Source organism: Bombina bombina, chromosome 3 (assembly GCF_027579735.1).
Source record: "Bombina bombina isolate aBomBom1 chromosome 3, aBomBom1.pri, whole genome shotgun sequence".
Taxonomy (NCBI): Eukaryota; Metazoa; Chordata; class Amphibia; order Anura; family Bombinatoridae; genus Bombina; species Bombina bombina.
The window spans coordinates 588,125,243-588,138,497 of record NC_069501.1 but is presented as its reverse complement, the minus strand read 5'-3'; the positions used below and the strand labels follow the sequence as shown (position 1 = coordinate 588,138,497).

The following is a 13,255-nucleotide window of genomic DNA, read 5'->3' as shown; positions in this document are numbered from 1 at the left end:
AATCTGATAAACCGGGCAGAAGCTAACTGAGGCCAGGCCAGAAGAGCATTGAAGATTGGTCTTAGCTCTAGAATGTTTATGGGGAGAACAGATTCTTCCCGAGTCCATGTCCCCTGAGCCGTTAGAAGGCCCCAGACTGTTACCCAACCTGTAAGACTGGCGTCAGTAGTCACTATCACCTAGATAGGTATGCGAAAACAGGTTCCCTGGGAGAGATGATCCTGAGACAACCACCAAGGAAGAGAATCTCTTGTCATCTGATCCAAATGAATTTGCGGAGACAGATCCGCGTAATCCCCGTTCCACTGTCTGAGCATGCATAAATGCAGAGGTCTGAGGTGGAAACAAGCAAAAGGAATAATATCCATGGCGGCTACCATGAGACTGATTAACTCCATACATTGAGCCACTGATGGCTGAGAGAGGACTGAAGAGACAGACAAAATTCGAAAATCTTGGATTTTCTGACCTCTGTCAGAAATTTTTCATCAAAATGGAATGTATTATGGTTCCCAAAAAGACTACCCTTGTAGATGGAATTAAGGAACTCTTTTCCAGATTCACCTTCCAACCGTGAGAGCGCAGGAAGGATACAAGCATCTCCGTGTGGGAGCTTGCTAGATGAAAAGACTGGGCCTGAACCAGAATGTCATCCAGATAAGGCGCCACTGCAATACCCTGTAACCGGAGCACTTCCAACAGAGATCCCAGAACCTTCGAAATAATTCTGGGAGCTGTAGCTAGTCCGAAAGGAAGAGCCACAAACTGGAAGTGTTTGTGGAGAAAAGCAAATCTCAGAAACTTGTGATGATCCCTGTGGATGGGAACATGAAGGTACGCATCCTTTAAATCTACTGTTGTCATAAATTGACCCTCTTGAACTAAGGGAAGAATGGAACGAATAGTTTCCATTTTGAAGGACGGCACTCTGAGGAATTTGTTTAGACTCTTCAGATCCAAGATTGGTCTGAAGGTTCCCTCTTTCTTGGGAACCACAGATTGGAGTAAAATCCCAGACCCTGCTCCTGTACTGGAACAGGAACTATCACTCCCATTTTGGATAGATCCCGAACACAACGTAAGAACGCCTCTCTTTTTATCTGGTCTACAGATAATTTTGAGAGAAGAAATCTGCCCCTGGGGGGAAAGGTCTTGAATGTTTTGTAGAGGGAGAGGAAGGTTTACCCTTGAAGCTTCGAAAGGAACGAAAATTACTATGATGTCCCTTCTGCTTAGATTTCTTATCCTGAGGAAGGAAATGACCCTTTCCTCCTGTAATGTCAGAAATAACCTCAGCCAAAGCTGAGCCAAACAAGGTCCTACCCTTGAAAGGAATAGACAAAAGCTTAGACTTAGACAACACATCTGCAGACCAAGATTTCAGCCATAAAGCTCTTTGAGCCAGAATGGCAAAACTAGAAATCTTTTCTCCCAACTTGATAACTTGAAGGGAAGCATCAGAAATGAAATAATTTGCCAATTTACGAGCCCTGATCCTGTCCTGGATCTCTTCAAGGGGAATGTCTGTTTGAAAGCAATCAGACAACACATCAAACCAGTATGCCGCTGCGCTAGAAACGGTAGCAATACACACCGCAGGTTGCCATTGTAAACCCTGGTAAACATACATTTTCTTCAGAAAACCCTCCAGTTTCTTATCCATAGGGTCCTTAAAAGAACAGCTATCCTCTATGGGAATAGTAGTTCTCTTAGCTAAAGTGGAAATTGCCCCTTCCACCTTGGGGACCGTTTGCCAAGACTCCTTGATAGAGTCATCAATGGGAAACATCTTCTTAAAAATAGGAGAAAGAGAAAAAGGAATACCCGGCTTCTCCCATTCCTTAACAATAATTTCTGAAGCCTGATCTGGTACGGGAAAACATTCCAGCATGGAAGGTACATCATAATACTTGTTAAGTTTACTAGACTTTTTAGGGTTGACAATGACAGTAGAGTCAGAGTCGTCCAGAGTAGCCAAAAGGTCCTTGAGTAGTAAACAGAGGTGTTCCAGCTTAAACCTGAAGGATACAACTTCAGCATCAGAGAAAGAAATAACACTGTCAAAATATGAGATTTCACCCTCAGATGCTACCGGAAAATCCTCCCCATCAGATTTATGAGAGGAAACATTTGGAATAGCCACGACCAAGTCAGATACCTTATGCACAGATTCTTTAGACTTCCTCTTGCGCTTTCCCTGTAGCATGGGAAAAGCAGACAACGCATCAGAAACTGCAGAAGACATGAGGGAAGCAATGTCTTGCAAGGAGACCCCAACCGGAGCTTGAGAGGAAGCGCAGGGCACTGAATTAATGGGTACTAAAATTTGGGACATCTGAGGAGAAAAATGCGGCATATCTTGCACATTGTCAGAAGATTCCTGGACAGCATCCGTCTTAGACAATATAGGCTCAAAAAATCTATCCTTAAGATTTAATGTTCTCTCAACACATGAGGAACAAAAAGGAATTGGTGGTTCAATATTAGCATTTAAACATAAAGGACATCTGTAATCTGTAACAGAGTATTGGTCCATCTTAACAGAATAAATATAAATAATTAAATTATGAACAATTTAAATAAAGAAAAAAAAGTTACTGTTTCTTTAAATTTTAAAACAAAACTGCTTTATTTTTGATGCAATGTAAAAACGAAACTGCTTTATTTTTTAAACAAATACAAAAACGAAACTGCTTTAATTTACAAGATATTGAGTAATAAATACATCTTAATAACACCTCAAACAGCCTCTACATCTCAGCAATAGCTTTGCTGAGGTGCCTATTTAAAAAGAAAGCATTATTTTTTAAAACGTGAATCCAAACTGGACCTGTTTCAGTAATGACAGGCTAACAAATGACAGTTAAACTTGAAAAACTATAAGATGCAGATATGTCTCCTCCATACACAGAAAATGAGAGAATAACAAATGCGCAATAGATAAATCTTTACCTCACACAAGCCGCGCCCATCATGGGCGTGTCAAAAATAACGTTTCAGTAGACATCTTAATGCAAAAACGTTAACAAAACCACCAAAATGAGCCAAGTTCTCCTCAAGTCCCCAGTGCCTGCAATACTGCTATACATAATCCCCTTACAACACTAGGAGTAATGTATTAAATATCCCTGTCAGGGAAATAGTAAAGTGCCATGTTTTTTCCTTAAAGCTGCTTAAGAAAATAAATTAGCACTTACCTCAATAAAATCTGCCTGGCAGCAAGGCAGCTCACTAGGTTTGGAGAGGTCCTTTCCCTCACATTGACCTGTGGAAAATAATAATAAGGGCAGCAACTTTTATTTAAATATGAGGGAGGCGCAGTGAGAATTATGTCCCACAAGTTCCCTTTGCTTAAAGGCCACCAATGCTCTACTGAAGAGACTGAAATGGACTACAGCTACACCCTGGAGTAAAAACAGCACATACTTGTACTGCAAATAAAATAATAAACTCTTGATTGAAGAATCTTTTCAGACACCTAACTTTACCACTTCCTTACACTAACTTAGGCAAAGAGAATGACTGGGGTTGGATAGAAGGGAGGTGATATTTGACAGCTTTGCTGTGGTGCTCTTTGTCGCCTCCTGCTAGCCAGGAGGTAAATATCCCAATAGTAATTAGATGATCCGTGGACTCATTGTGTCATTAGAAAGAGAGTTCAAATAGTGTTTACTTCTCTCCACTGTCATGAGTGAAATCTTTTCTTTACTACACATGAAAAAGTGCTCATGTTCTTGCAACTCCAAAGAGAGGTGGTAAACACAAGGACTGTAAAAGGCTATCCTAAGAAATAGGCAAGTTTACACTGCACAAGTAATATGAGTAGACTTATTGGGCCTTTTGGTTCTTATCTACCATTAAATTCTATGTTTTTATGTCCATGTTAAAACCTGCAGGAGAAATTATTTACCTCTTTGCTTCTGGAATAATCTCCAGCACACTCCAAACAACTCTCATATGACTGGTAACAGACAACAGGCTCGGGCAGACTTTCTAGAAACAACAAGAGAGCTTCAACCACAGAATGGTTGCTGCCAGCTGATGAAGGCATTAAGGAACATATATTGTAGAAGTTTCTCTTAAAGGGACACTGAACCCAAATTTTTTCTTTCGTGATTCAGATAGAGCATGCAATTTTAAGCAACTTTCTAATTTATTCCTATTATCAATTTTTCTTCGTTCTCTTGCTATCTTTATTTGAAGAAGAAGGCATCTAAGCTAAGGAGCCAGCTACATTTTTGGTTGAGAACACTGGATAGCACTTGCTTATTGGTGGATGAATGTATCCACCAATCAGCAAGAACAACCCAGGTTGTTCACCAAAAATGGGCCGGCATCTAAACTTACATTATTGCTTTTCAAATAAAGATACCAAGAGAATGAAGAAAAAATGATAATAGGAGTAAATTATAAAGTTGCTTAAAATTGCATGCTCTATCTGAATCACGAAAAAAAATTTGGGTTCAGTGTCCCTTTAAATAAGTTAGCAGTACCTAGCAAATGGGTATCTCTTCAACATATATATCTACATATCATGGGAACGAAGCAAAATAAGTTGGATATTTTTTTAAATGGTTTGCTCTCTCTGACTCACAAAAACATAATTTATGCTTACCTGATAAATTTATTTCTCTTATGGTGTATCCAGTCCACGGATCATCCATTACTTGTGGGATATTCTCATTCCCAACAGGAAGTTGCAAGAGGACACCCACAGCAGAGCTGTCTATATAGCCCCTCCCCCAACTGCCATATCCAGTCATTCGAACGAAAACAAGCAGAGAAAGGAGAAACCATAGGGTGCAGTGGTGACTGTAGTTTAAAGTTAAAAAATACCTGCCTTAAAATGACAGGGCGGGCTGTGGACTGGATACACCACAAGAGAAATAAATTTATCAGGTAAGCATAAATTATGTTTTCTCTTGTAAGGTGTATCCAGTCCACGGATCATCCATTACTTGTGGGATACCAATACCAAAGCGCTAAAGTACACAGATGAAGGGAGGGACAAGGCAGGTACTTAAACGGAAGGTACCACTGCCTGTAAAACCTTTCTCCCAAAAATAGCCTCCGAAGAAGCAAAAGTATCAAATTAGTAGAACTTTGAAAAAGTATGAAGCGAAGACCAAGTCGCCGCCCCGCAAAACTGCTCAACAGAAGCCTCATTTTCAAAGGCCCATGTGGAAGCCACAGCTCTAGTAGAATGAGCTGTAATCCTTTCAGGAGGCTACTGGCCAGCAGTCTCATAAGCTAAGCGTATTATACTTCTTAGCCAAAGCGAAAGAGAAGTTGCCAAAGCCTTTTGGCCTTTCCTCTGTCCAGAGTAGACAACAAACAATGCAGATGTTTGACGAAAATCTTTAGTAGCTTGTAAATAATACTTTAAAGCACGAACCACGTCAAGATTGTGTAATAGACGTTCCTTCTTTGAAGAAGGGTTAGGACACAATGATGGAACAACAATCTCCCGATTGATATTCTTATTAGATACCACCTTAGGTAAAAACCCAGATTTGGTGCGCAGAACTACCTGTCATGATCCTCCCGTTCATCGCCGTGTCGCAGTGGCTCCCGGATCTTCTCAGTGTGAATGACGTCACGTTGCTTAGCAACGTGACGCGTCCTCTGACACACCCCTCTGATGACGTCACCGCTCCTGCCTTTAAACCACGGCGGGAGATCTTACTCGGGGCCCATTTGTTGGATTTCTCTGGCGTTGTGAGTACTTACCCTGAATCCGTTTGACCTTGCTTAGCCCTATTCTGATACTTGTGTACCGACTATTGCCTGCCTGACCTAGCTTATGCCTTATCCCTTCTACTGATGTCTGGAGACCGACTGCTGCCTGCCTGACCTTGCTTTTGCCTTGTCCCTCAATCTAACTCTTGGATATAATTGCCTTTGCCTGTCTGAGTCAGCTTCAGTCTTATGTTCTGTTACTGCCTTGCCTAAAGTAAGAATTATCTTTTGTTTGTTGCAAGCCTACTTAAAGGGACATTTACTTTTACAAGCTGCTAAATAGAACTTTGTCTTTTTTGTTTGTTGTAAACCTGCTTAAAAGGACATTTACTTTTACAAGCTGCAAAAAAGAACTTTGTCTTTTTGTTTGTTGCAAACCTGCTCAAAGGACATTTACTTTTACAAGCTGCTTATAGAGAACATTATCTTTTATATGTTACAAACCTGCTTAAAGGGACGTTTACTTCTACAAGTTGCTAAAGAGAATTTCTATCATTTGTTTGATTCAAATCTACTAAAAGGAACGCTAACACTTTTGTGGCTATCCAGCTTAAAGGAACAATTATTATTTTTTGTAACCTATCTTATTTGTTTCCTGAGTGGGTCACGTCCTGGTTATTTCTCAGTGTGCTAGCGTGTGTTTTACTTTTCACGCTAGCAGTTGGGTTAAACCCCGGACTGATTCATAAACGGCTGACATTACAAACGGGCCATAAATGGACCCCACTGAATTATCCATGGCCGTGGCTCACCAGGGACTACTACTGGGATCTCATGCTACCCACTTGCAATCCCTGGACACTAAGCTTGATCAAATAACTGCTTTATTACAAAGTTTGGTTGCTCCTACACCTCCCAATCCTAATGAGGCATTACCTCCTTCGATTCCAAACAACCAGTCTCAAGTACAACTGAGTCCCAAGATACCTCTTCCGGATAAGTATGATGGGAATCCTGAAGATTGTAGGGGTTTTCTGAATCAGTGCCGTCTCCATTTCCGAAATAGCCCTACTCTTTTTGCTACTCCCTCTTCTAGAATTACATTCCTTATTTCCTTAATGAAAGGAAAAGCTTTGGCTTGGGTATCACCTTTGCTAGAAAAGAATGATCCTATACTTTTGGATGTAGATGCATTCCTCTCTGTATTTTCAAAGGTATTTGATAAACCTGGAAGATCTTCCGCTGCTGAAGCTACTCTCTTGGATTTACGACAAGGTAGTCAACCAGTTTCTCAATACGCTATTGAGTTCCGCACCCTTGCCTCTGAAACTACTTGGAATCAGGGAGCACTTAGAGCCGCTTTTCGTAAAGGACTTTCTGAGCGTCTCAAGGATGAATTGGTGTATCGGGAACTTCCAGAATCCTTGGAAGCCTTAATAAATCTTTGTATCAGTCTCAACGCCAGATTTCGTGAACGCCAACAAAAAAGGGATAGAACACAGAGGTCATCAACTCGAACTCCTTTTCGTTTGGTTCCTCGTTTTTCTAATCCAGTCACTCCTGTCTCTCCTACTCCTGATCAGGCTGAACCTATGGAAGTGGGAAGCATAAAATTAACAGAGACTGAACGCTTGAGAAGACGTTCTCTTGGCCTGTGTTTGTACTGTGGCCTTAAAGGGCATTTATTAAGGGATTGTCTTACCAGGCCAGTAAAAGCCAGGGCTTAACTCTAGTCCAGGGAACTGAGTTAAGCCAAAAGAGTAGTCATTCCCTATACAAGAAACTCTTTGTTCCAGTAACCCTTCAAATTGGACATAGTAAGATTCATACCCAAGCTCTTATCGACTCTGGTGCTGGAGGAGTGTTCATTGACTCCACATTCGTCTCTACTCACACTATACCCTTACTAAAGAAAAAGTATTCTATTTCTGTCTCTACGGTTAGCGGAAATCCTTTGGGTTCCGGATACATTCAGTTTGCTACTAAACCTTTACTTCTTACTGTTGGAATACTTCATTCTGAGACAATTTGTTTTGATGTCATTCCTACTCCTCAATTTCCCATTATCTTGGGACTTCCCTCGCTCCAAGTACATAATCCTACTTTTTCTTGGACTTTTGGCAAACTCACTTCCTGGGGATCAACATGCCAGACTAAATGTCTTCAAAAGATCACTAAGTTACCACTCACTATCGCTCTCACAATCGAAACTCCGGACTCTCTACCTATGCCTTATCATGACTTTGTGGATGTTTTCTCCAAGAAGGAAGCTGAACGTCTTCCTCCTCACCGTCCTTTCGATTGCCCCATTGATCTCCTTCCTGGGGCTACCTACCCTCGAGGCAAGACATATCCACTTTCTAGACCTGAAAACGTGGCTTTGGAAGAATATATTAAAGACAATCTGGCTAGAGGATTTATTCGACCCTCCTCTTCTCCTGTAGGGGCTGATTTCTTTTTCGTAGGAAAGAAGGATGGCGGACTACGACCCTGTATTGATTACAGAGGACTAAATCAAATTACCATCAAGAACAGTTATCCTCTACCCCTTATTCCTGAACTGTTTACTTATCTTCAAGGATCCACCATATTTACTAAACTAGATCTACGTGGTGCATACAATCTTATCCGTATACGCAAGGGAGATGAATGGAAGACTGCTTTTAACACTCGATTTGGGCATTACGAGTATCTGGTCATGCCTTTTGGGCTATGCAATGCTCCTGCGGTTTTTCAACATTTTGTGAACGAGATTTTTCGTGATTTTTTGAATATCTTTGTCATCATAAACCTTGACGATATCCTGATTTTTTCTCAAAACCACCAAGATCATGTGCACCACGTCAGGAGAGTAATTCAATGTTTAAGAGATTACCATCTGTTTGCTAAGCTGGAGAAATGTTCATTATATCAAAAATCCATACCCTTTCTGGGTTATGTAATATCTGCATCTGGATTTGAAATGGATCCTACTAAACTTTCTGCCATTTTCGATTTGCCTAGACCTGATTCTCTGAAGGCTCTGCAACGTTTTCTGGGCTTTGCCAACTATTACAGGAAGTTCATCAAAGATTTTGCTACTATGGGGGGTAGTTATCAAGCCGTCTACTTTTCTGGCTTCGCCGGTCCAATACGCCCGCCTAAGCTCGCCTACCTTCGCCACCGCGGACATGAAAAAATACACCTAAGTTATCAAATAAAGCTGTCAAAAAGCCGCGGGGCGATGAGCAGCGGACTGTGACAGTTATCACTCATCCGATCTCGCTGCCCTTCGGCTTTTTCCCAGCTTTATTGCTAGCCTGTCACTAAGCACTCACACTAAACTACACTGTTCTACCCCCTATACCGGCGCCCCCGGAGCCTCCCGCAACTCAATAAAGTTACTAACCCCTAAACCGCCGCTCCTAGACCCCGCCGCAACTCTTATAAATGTATTAACCCCTAAACCGCCGCTCCTAGACCCTGCCGCAACTCTTATAAAGGTATTAACACCTAAACCGCCGCTCCCGGACACCGCTGCCACCTACAGTATACCTAGTAACCCCTATCCTGCCCCCCCTATACCGTCGCCCTCTATAATAAAATTATTAACCCCTATCCTGCTGATCCCGCACCTCTCCGCAACTAAATAAATAGTTTAACCCCTAAACCGCCGCTCCATGAACCCGCCGCAACCTATATTAAACCCATTAACCCCTATCCTGCCCCCCCTACACCGTCGCCACCTATAATAAATTTATTAACCCCTAATCTGCCCCCCCTACACCGTCGCCACCTATAATAAATTTATTAACCCCTATCCTGCCCCCCACTACGCCGCCGCCACTGTAATAAAATTATTAACCCCTAAACCTAAGTCTAACCCTAACCCTAACGCCCCCCTAACTTAAATATTAATTAAATAAATCTAAATAAATTAACTCTTATTAAGTAAATGAATCCTATTTAAAATTAAATACTTACCTTTAAAATAAACCCTAATATAGCTACAATATAAATAATAATTATATTCTAGCTATTTTAGGATTTTTTTTAATTTTACAGGCAACTTTCAATTTATTTTAACTAGGTACAATAGCTATTAAATAGTTATTAACTATTTAATAGCTTACCTAGCTAAAATAAAGAGAAATGTACCTGTGAAATAAATCCTAACCTAAGTTACAATTACACCTAACACTACACTATACTTTAATAAATTATTCCTATTTAAAAATAAATACTTACCTGTAAAATAAACCCTAAGATAGCTACAATATAATTAATAATTATATTATAGCTATCTTAGGATTTATATTTATTTTACAGGTAACTTTGTATTTATTTTAGCTAGTTAGAATAGTTATTAAATAGTTATTAACTATTTAATAACTACATAGCTAAAAGAAATACAAAATTACCTGTAAAATAAATCCTAACTTAAGTTACAATTAAACCTAATACTACACTATCATTAAATTAATTAAATAAATTAACTACAAATAACTACAATTAAATACAATTACATAAACTAACTAAAGTACAAAAAATAAAAAAAGCTAAGTTACAAAAAATAAAAAAATAAGTTACAAACATGTTACAAATATTACAACAATTTTAAGCTACTTACACCTAATCTAAGCCCCCTAATAAAATAACAAACCCCCCCAAAATAAAAAAATGCCCTACCCTATTCTAAATTAAATAAATTTCAAAGCTCTTTTACCTTACCAGCCCTTAAAAGGGCCATTTGTGGGGGCATGCCCCAAAGAAAACAGCTCTTTTGCCTGTAAAAGAAAAATACAACCCCCCCCCAACATTAAAACCCACCACCCACATACCCCTAATCTAACCCAAACCCCCCTTACAAAAACCTAACACTAATCCCCTGAAGATCATCCTACCTTGAGTCGTCTTCACTCAGCCGAGCCACCAATGGAACTGTAGAGGACATCCGGAGCGGAAGAAGTTAATCCTCCAAGCGGCGCTGAAGAAATCTTCCATCCGATGAAGTCATCATCCAGGCGGCGCTGAAGAAAAGTCTTCGATCCGGCCGATGTCATCTTCAAAGAGGCGCTGAAGAGGTCTTCTATCCGGGCGAAGTCATCTTCCAAGCCGGGTCTTGAATCTTCCTTCCGCCGACGCGGAACCACCTTCTTCACCGACGGACTACGACGAATGACGGCTCCTTTAAGGGACGTCATCCAAGATGGCGTCCCCTCAATTCCGATTGGCTGATAGGATTCTATCAGCCAATCGGAATTAAGGTAGGAAAATCTGATTGGCTGATGGAATCAGCCAATCAGATTCAAGTTCAATCCGATTGGCTGATCCAATCAGCCAATCAGATTGAGCTCGCATTCTATTGGCTGATCGGAACAGCCAATAGAATGCGAGCTCAATCTGATTGGCTGATTCCATCAGCCAATCAGATTTTTCCTACCTTAATTCTGATTGGCTGATAGAATCCTATCAGCCAATCGGAATTGAGGGGACGCCATCTTGGATGACGTCCCTTAAAGGAGCCGTCATTCGTCGTAGTCCGTCGGTGAAGAAGGTGGTTCCGCGTCGGCAGAAGGAAGATTCAAGACCCGGCTTGGAAGATGACTTCATCGGATGGAAGATTTCTTCAGCGCCGCTTGGAGGATTAACTTCTTCCGCTCCGGATGTCCTCTTCAGTTCCATCGGTGGCTCGGCTGAGTGAAGACGACTCAAGGTAGGATGATCTTCAGGGGATTAGTGTTTGGTTTTTGTAAGGGGGGTTTGGGTTAGATTAGGGGTATGTGGGTGGTGGGTTTTAATGTGGGGGGGGGGGGGTTGTATTTTTCTTTTACAGGCAAAAGAGCTGTTTTCTTTGGGGCATGCCCCCACAAATGGCCCTTTTAAGGGCTGGTAAGGTAAAAGAGCTTTGACATTTATTTAATTTAGAATAGGATAGGGCATTTTTTTTATTTTGGGGGGGTTTGTTATTTTATTAGGGGGCTTAGATTAGGTGTAAGTAGCTTAAAATTGTTGTAATATTTGTAACTTATTTTTTTATTTTTTGTAACTTAGCTTTTTTTATTTTTTGTACTTTAGTTAGTTTATGTAATTGTATTTAATTGTAGTTATTTGTAGGTAGTTTATTTAATTAATTTAATGATAGTGTAGTATTAGGTTTAATTGTAACTTAAGTTAGGATTTATTTTACAGGTAATTTTGTATTTCTTTTAGCTATGTAGTTATTAAATAGTTAATAACTATTTAATAACTATTCTAACTAGCTAAAATAAATACAAAGTTACCTGTAAAATAAATATAAATCCTAAGATAGCTATAATATAATTATTAATTATATTGTAGCTATCTTAGGGTTTATTTTACAGGTAGGTATTTATTTTTAAATAGGAATAATTTATTAAAGTATAGTGTAGTGTTAGGTGTAATTGTAACTTAGGTTAGGATTTATTTCACAGGTACATTTCTCTTTATTTTAGCTAGGTAAGCTATTAAATAGTTAATAACTATTTAATAGTTATTGTACATGGTTAAAATAAATTGAAAGGTACCTGTAAAATAAATATAAATCCTAAGATAGCTAGAATATAATTATTATTTATATTGTAGCTATATTAGGGTTTATTTTAAAGGTAAGTATTTAGTTTTAAATAGGATTCATTTACTTAATAAGAGTTAATTTATTTAGATTTATTTAATTAATATTTAAGTTAGGGGGCGTTAGGGTTAGGGTTAGACTTAGGTTTAGGGGTTAATAATTTTATGACCGTGGCGGCGGCGGCGTAGTGGGGGGCAGGATAGGGGTTAATAAATTTATTATAGGTGGCGACGGTGTAGGGGGGGCAGATTAGGGGTTAATAAATTTATTATAGGTGGCGACGGTGTAGGGGGGGCAGGATAGGGGTTAATACATTTAATATAGGTTGCGGCGGGTTCAGGGAGCGGCGGTTTAGGGGTTAATACATTTATTATAGTTGCGGTGGGCTCCGGGAGCGGCGGTTTAGGGGTTAATATGTATAGAGTAGCTTGCGGTGGGCTCCGGGAGCGGCGGTTTAGGGGGTAATAACTTTATTTAGTTGCGGCGGTGTAGGGGGGGTCAGATTAGTGGTGTTTAGACTCGGGGTACATGTTAGGGTGTTAGGTGTAGACAGCTCCCATAGAAATCAATGGGATGTCTGTCAGCAGCGAACTTGTACTTTCGCTATGGTCAGACTCCCATTGATTCCTATGGGATCTGCCGCCTCCAGGGGTGGCGGATTGAAAACCAGGTACGCTGGGCCGTAAAAGTGCCGAGCGTACCTGCTAGTTTTTTGATAGCTAGCAAAAGTAGTGAGAATGTGCCGCACTTGTGTGCGGAACATCTGGAGTGACGTAAGAATCGATCTGTGTCGGACGGAGTCCGGCGGATCGATGCTTACGTCACAAAATTCTACTTTTGCCGGTCTCGAGCCTTTGATAACTAAGGCGAATCAGCCTCGCCACAAATACGCTGCGGAATTCCAGCGTATTTGAGGTTGACGGCTTGATAACTACCCCCCTATTACTTCTCCCCTTACTTCTCTCACTAGAAAGGGGCAAAATTGTAAAGAATGGCCTCCTG

General features: G+C 40.4%; 1 protein-coding gene across 4 annotated transcripts in view; it reads right to left on the bottom strand.

Annotated features, from left to right (window-relative positions):
• The window catches only part of INPP5B (inositol polyphosphate-5-phosphatase B), a 406,727-nt gene that overhangs the window by 28,778 nt on the left and 364,694 nt on the right, over positions 1-13,255 (bottom strand). For all 4 annotated transcript variants that reach the window (XM_053707160.1, XM_053707161.1, XM_053707162.1 and 1 more), the window contains one exon: positions 3,911-4,038. In XM_053707160.1, coding sequence (XP_053563135.1) covers positions 3,911-4,038 — 128 coding nt within the window. The remainder of the gene's footprint in view (positions 1-3,910; positions 4,039-13,255) is intronic.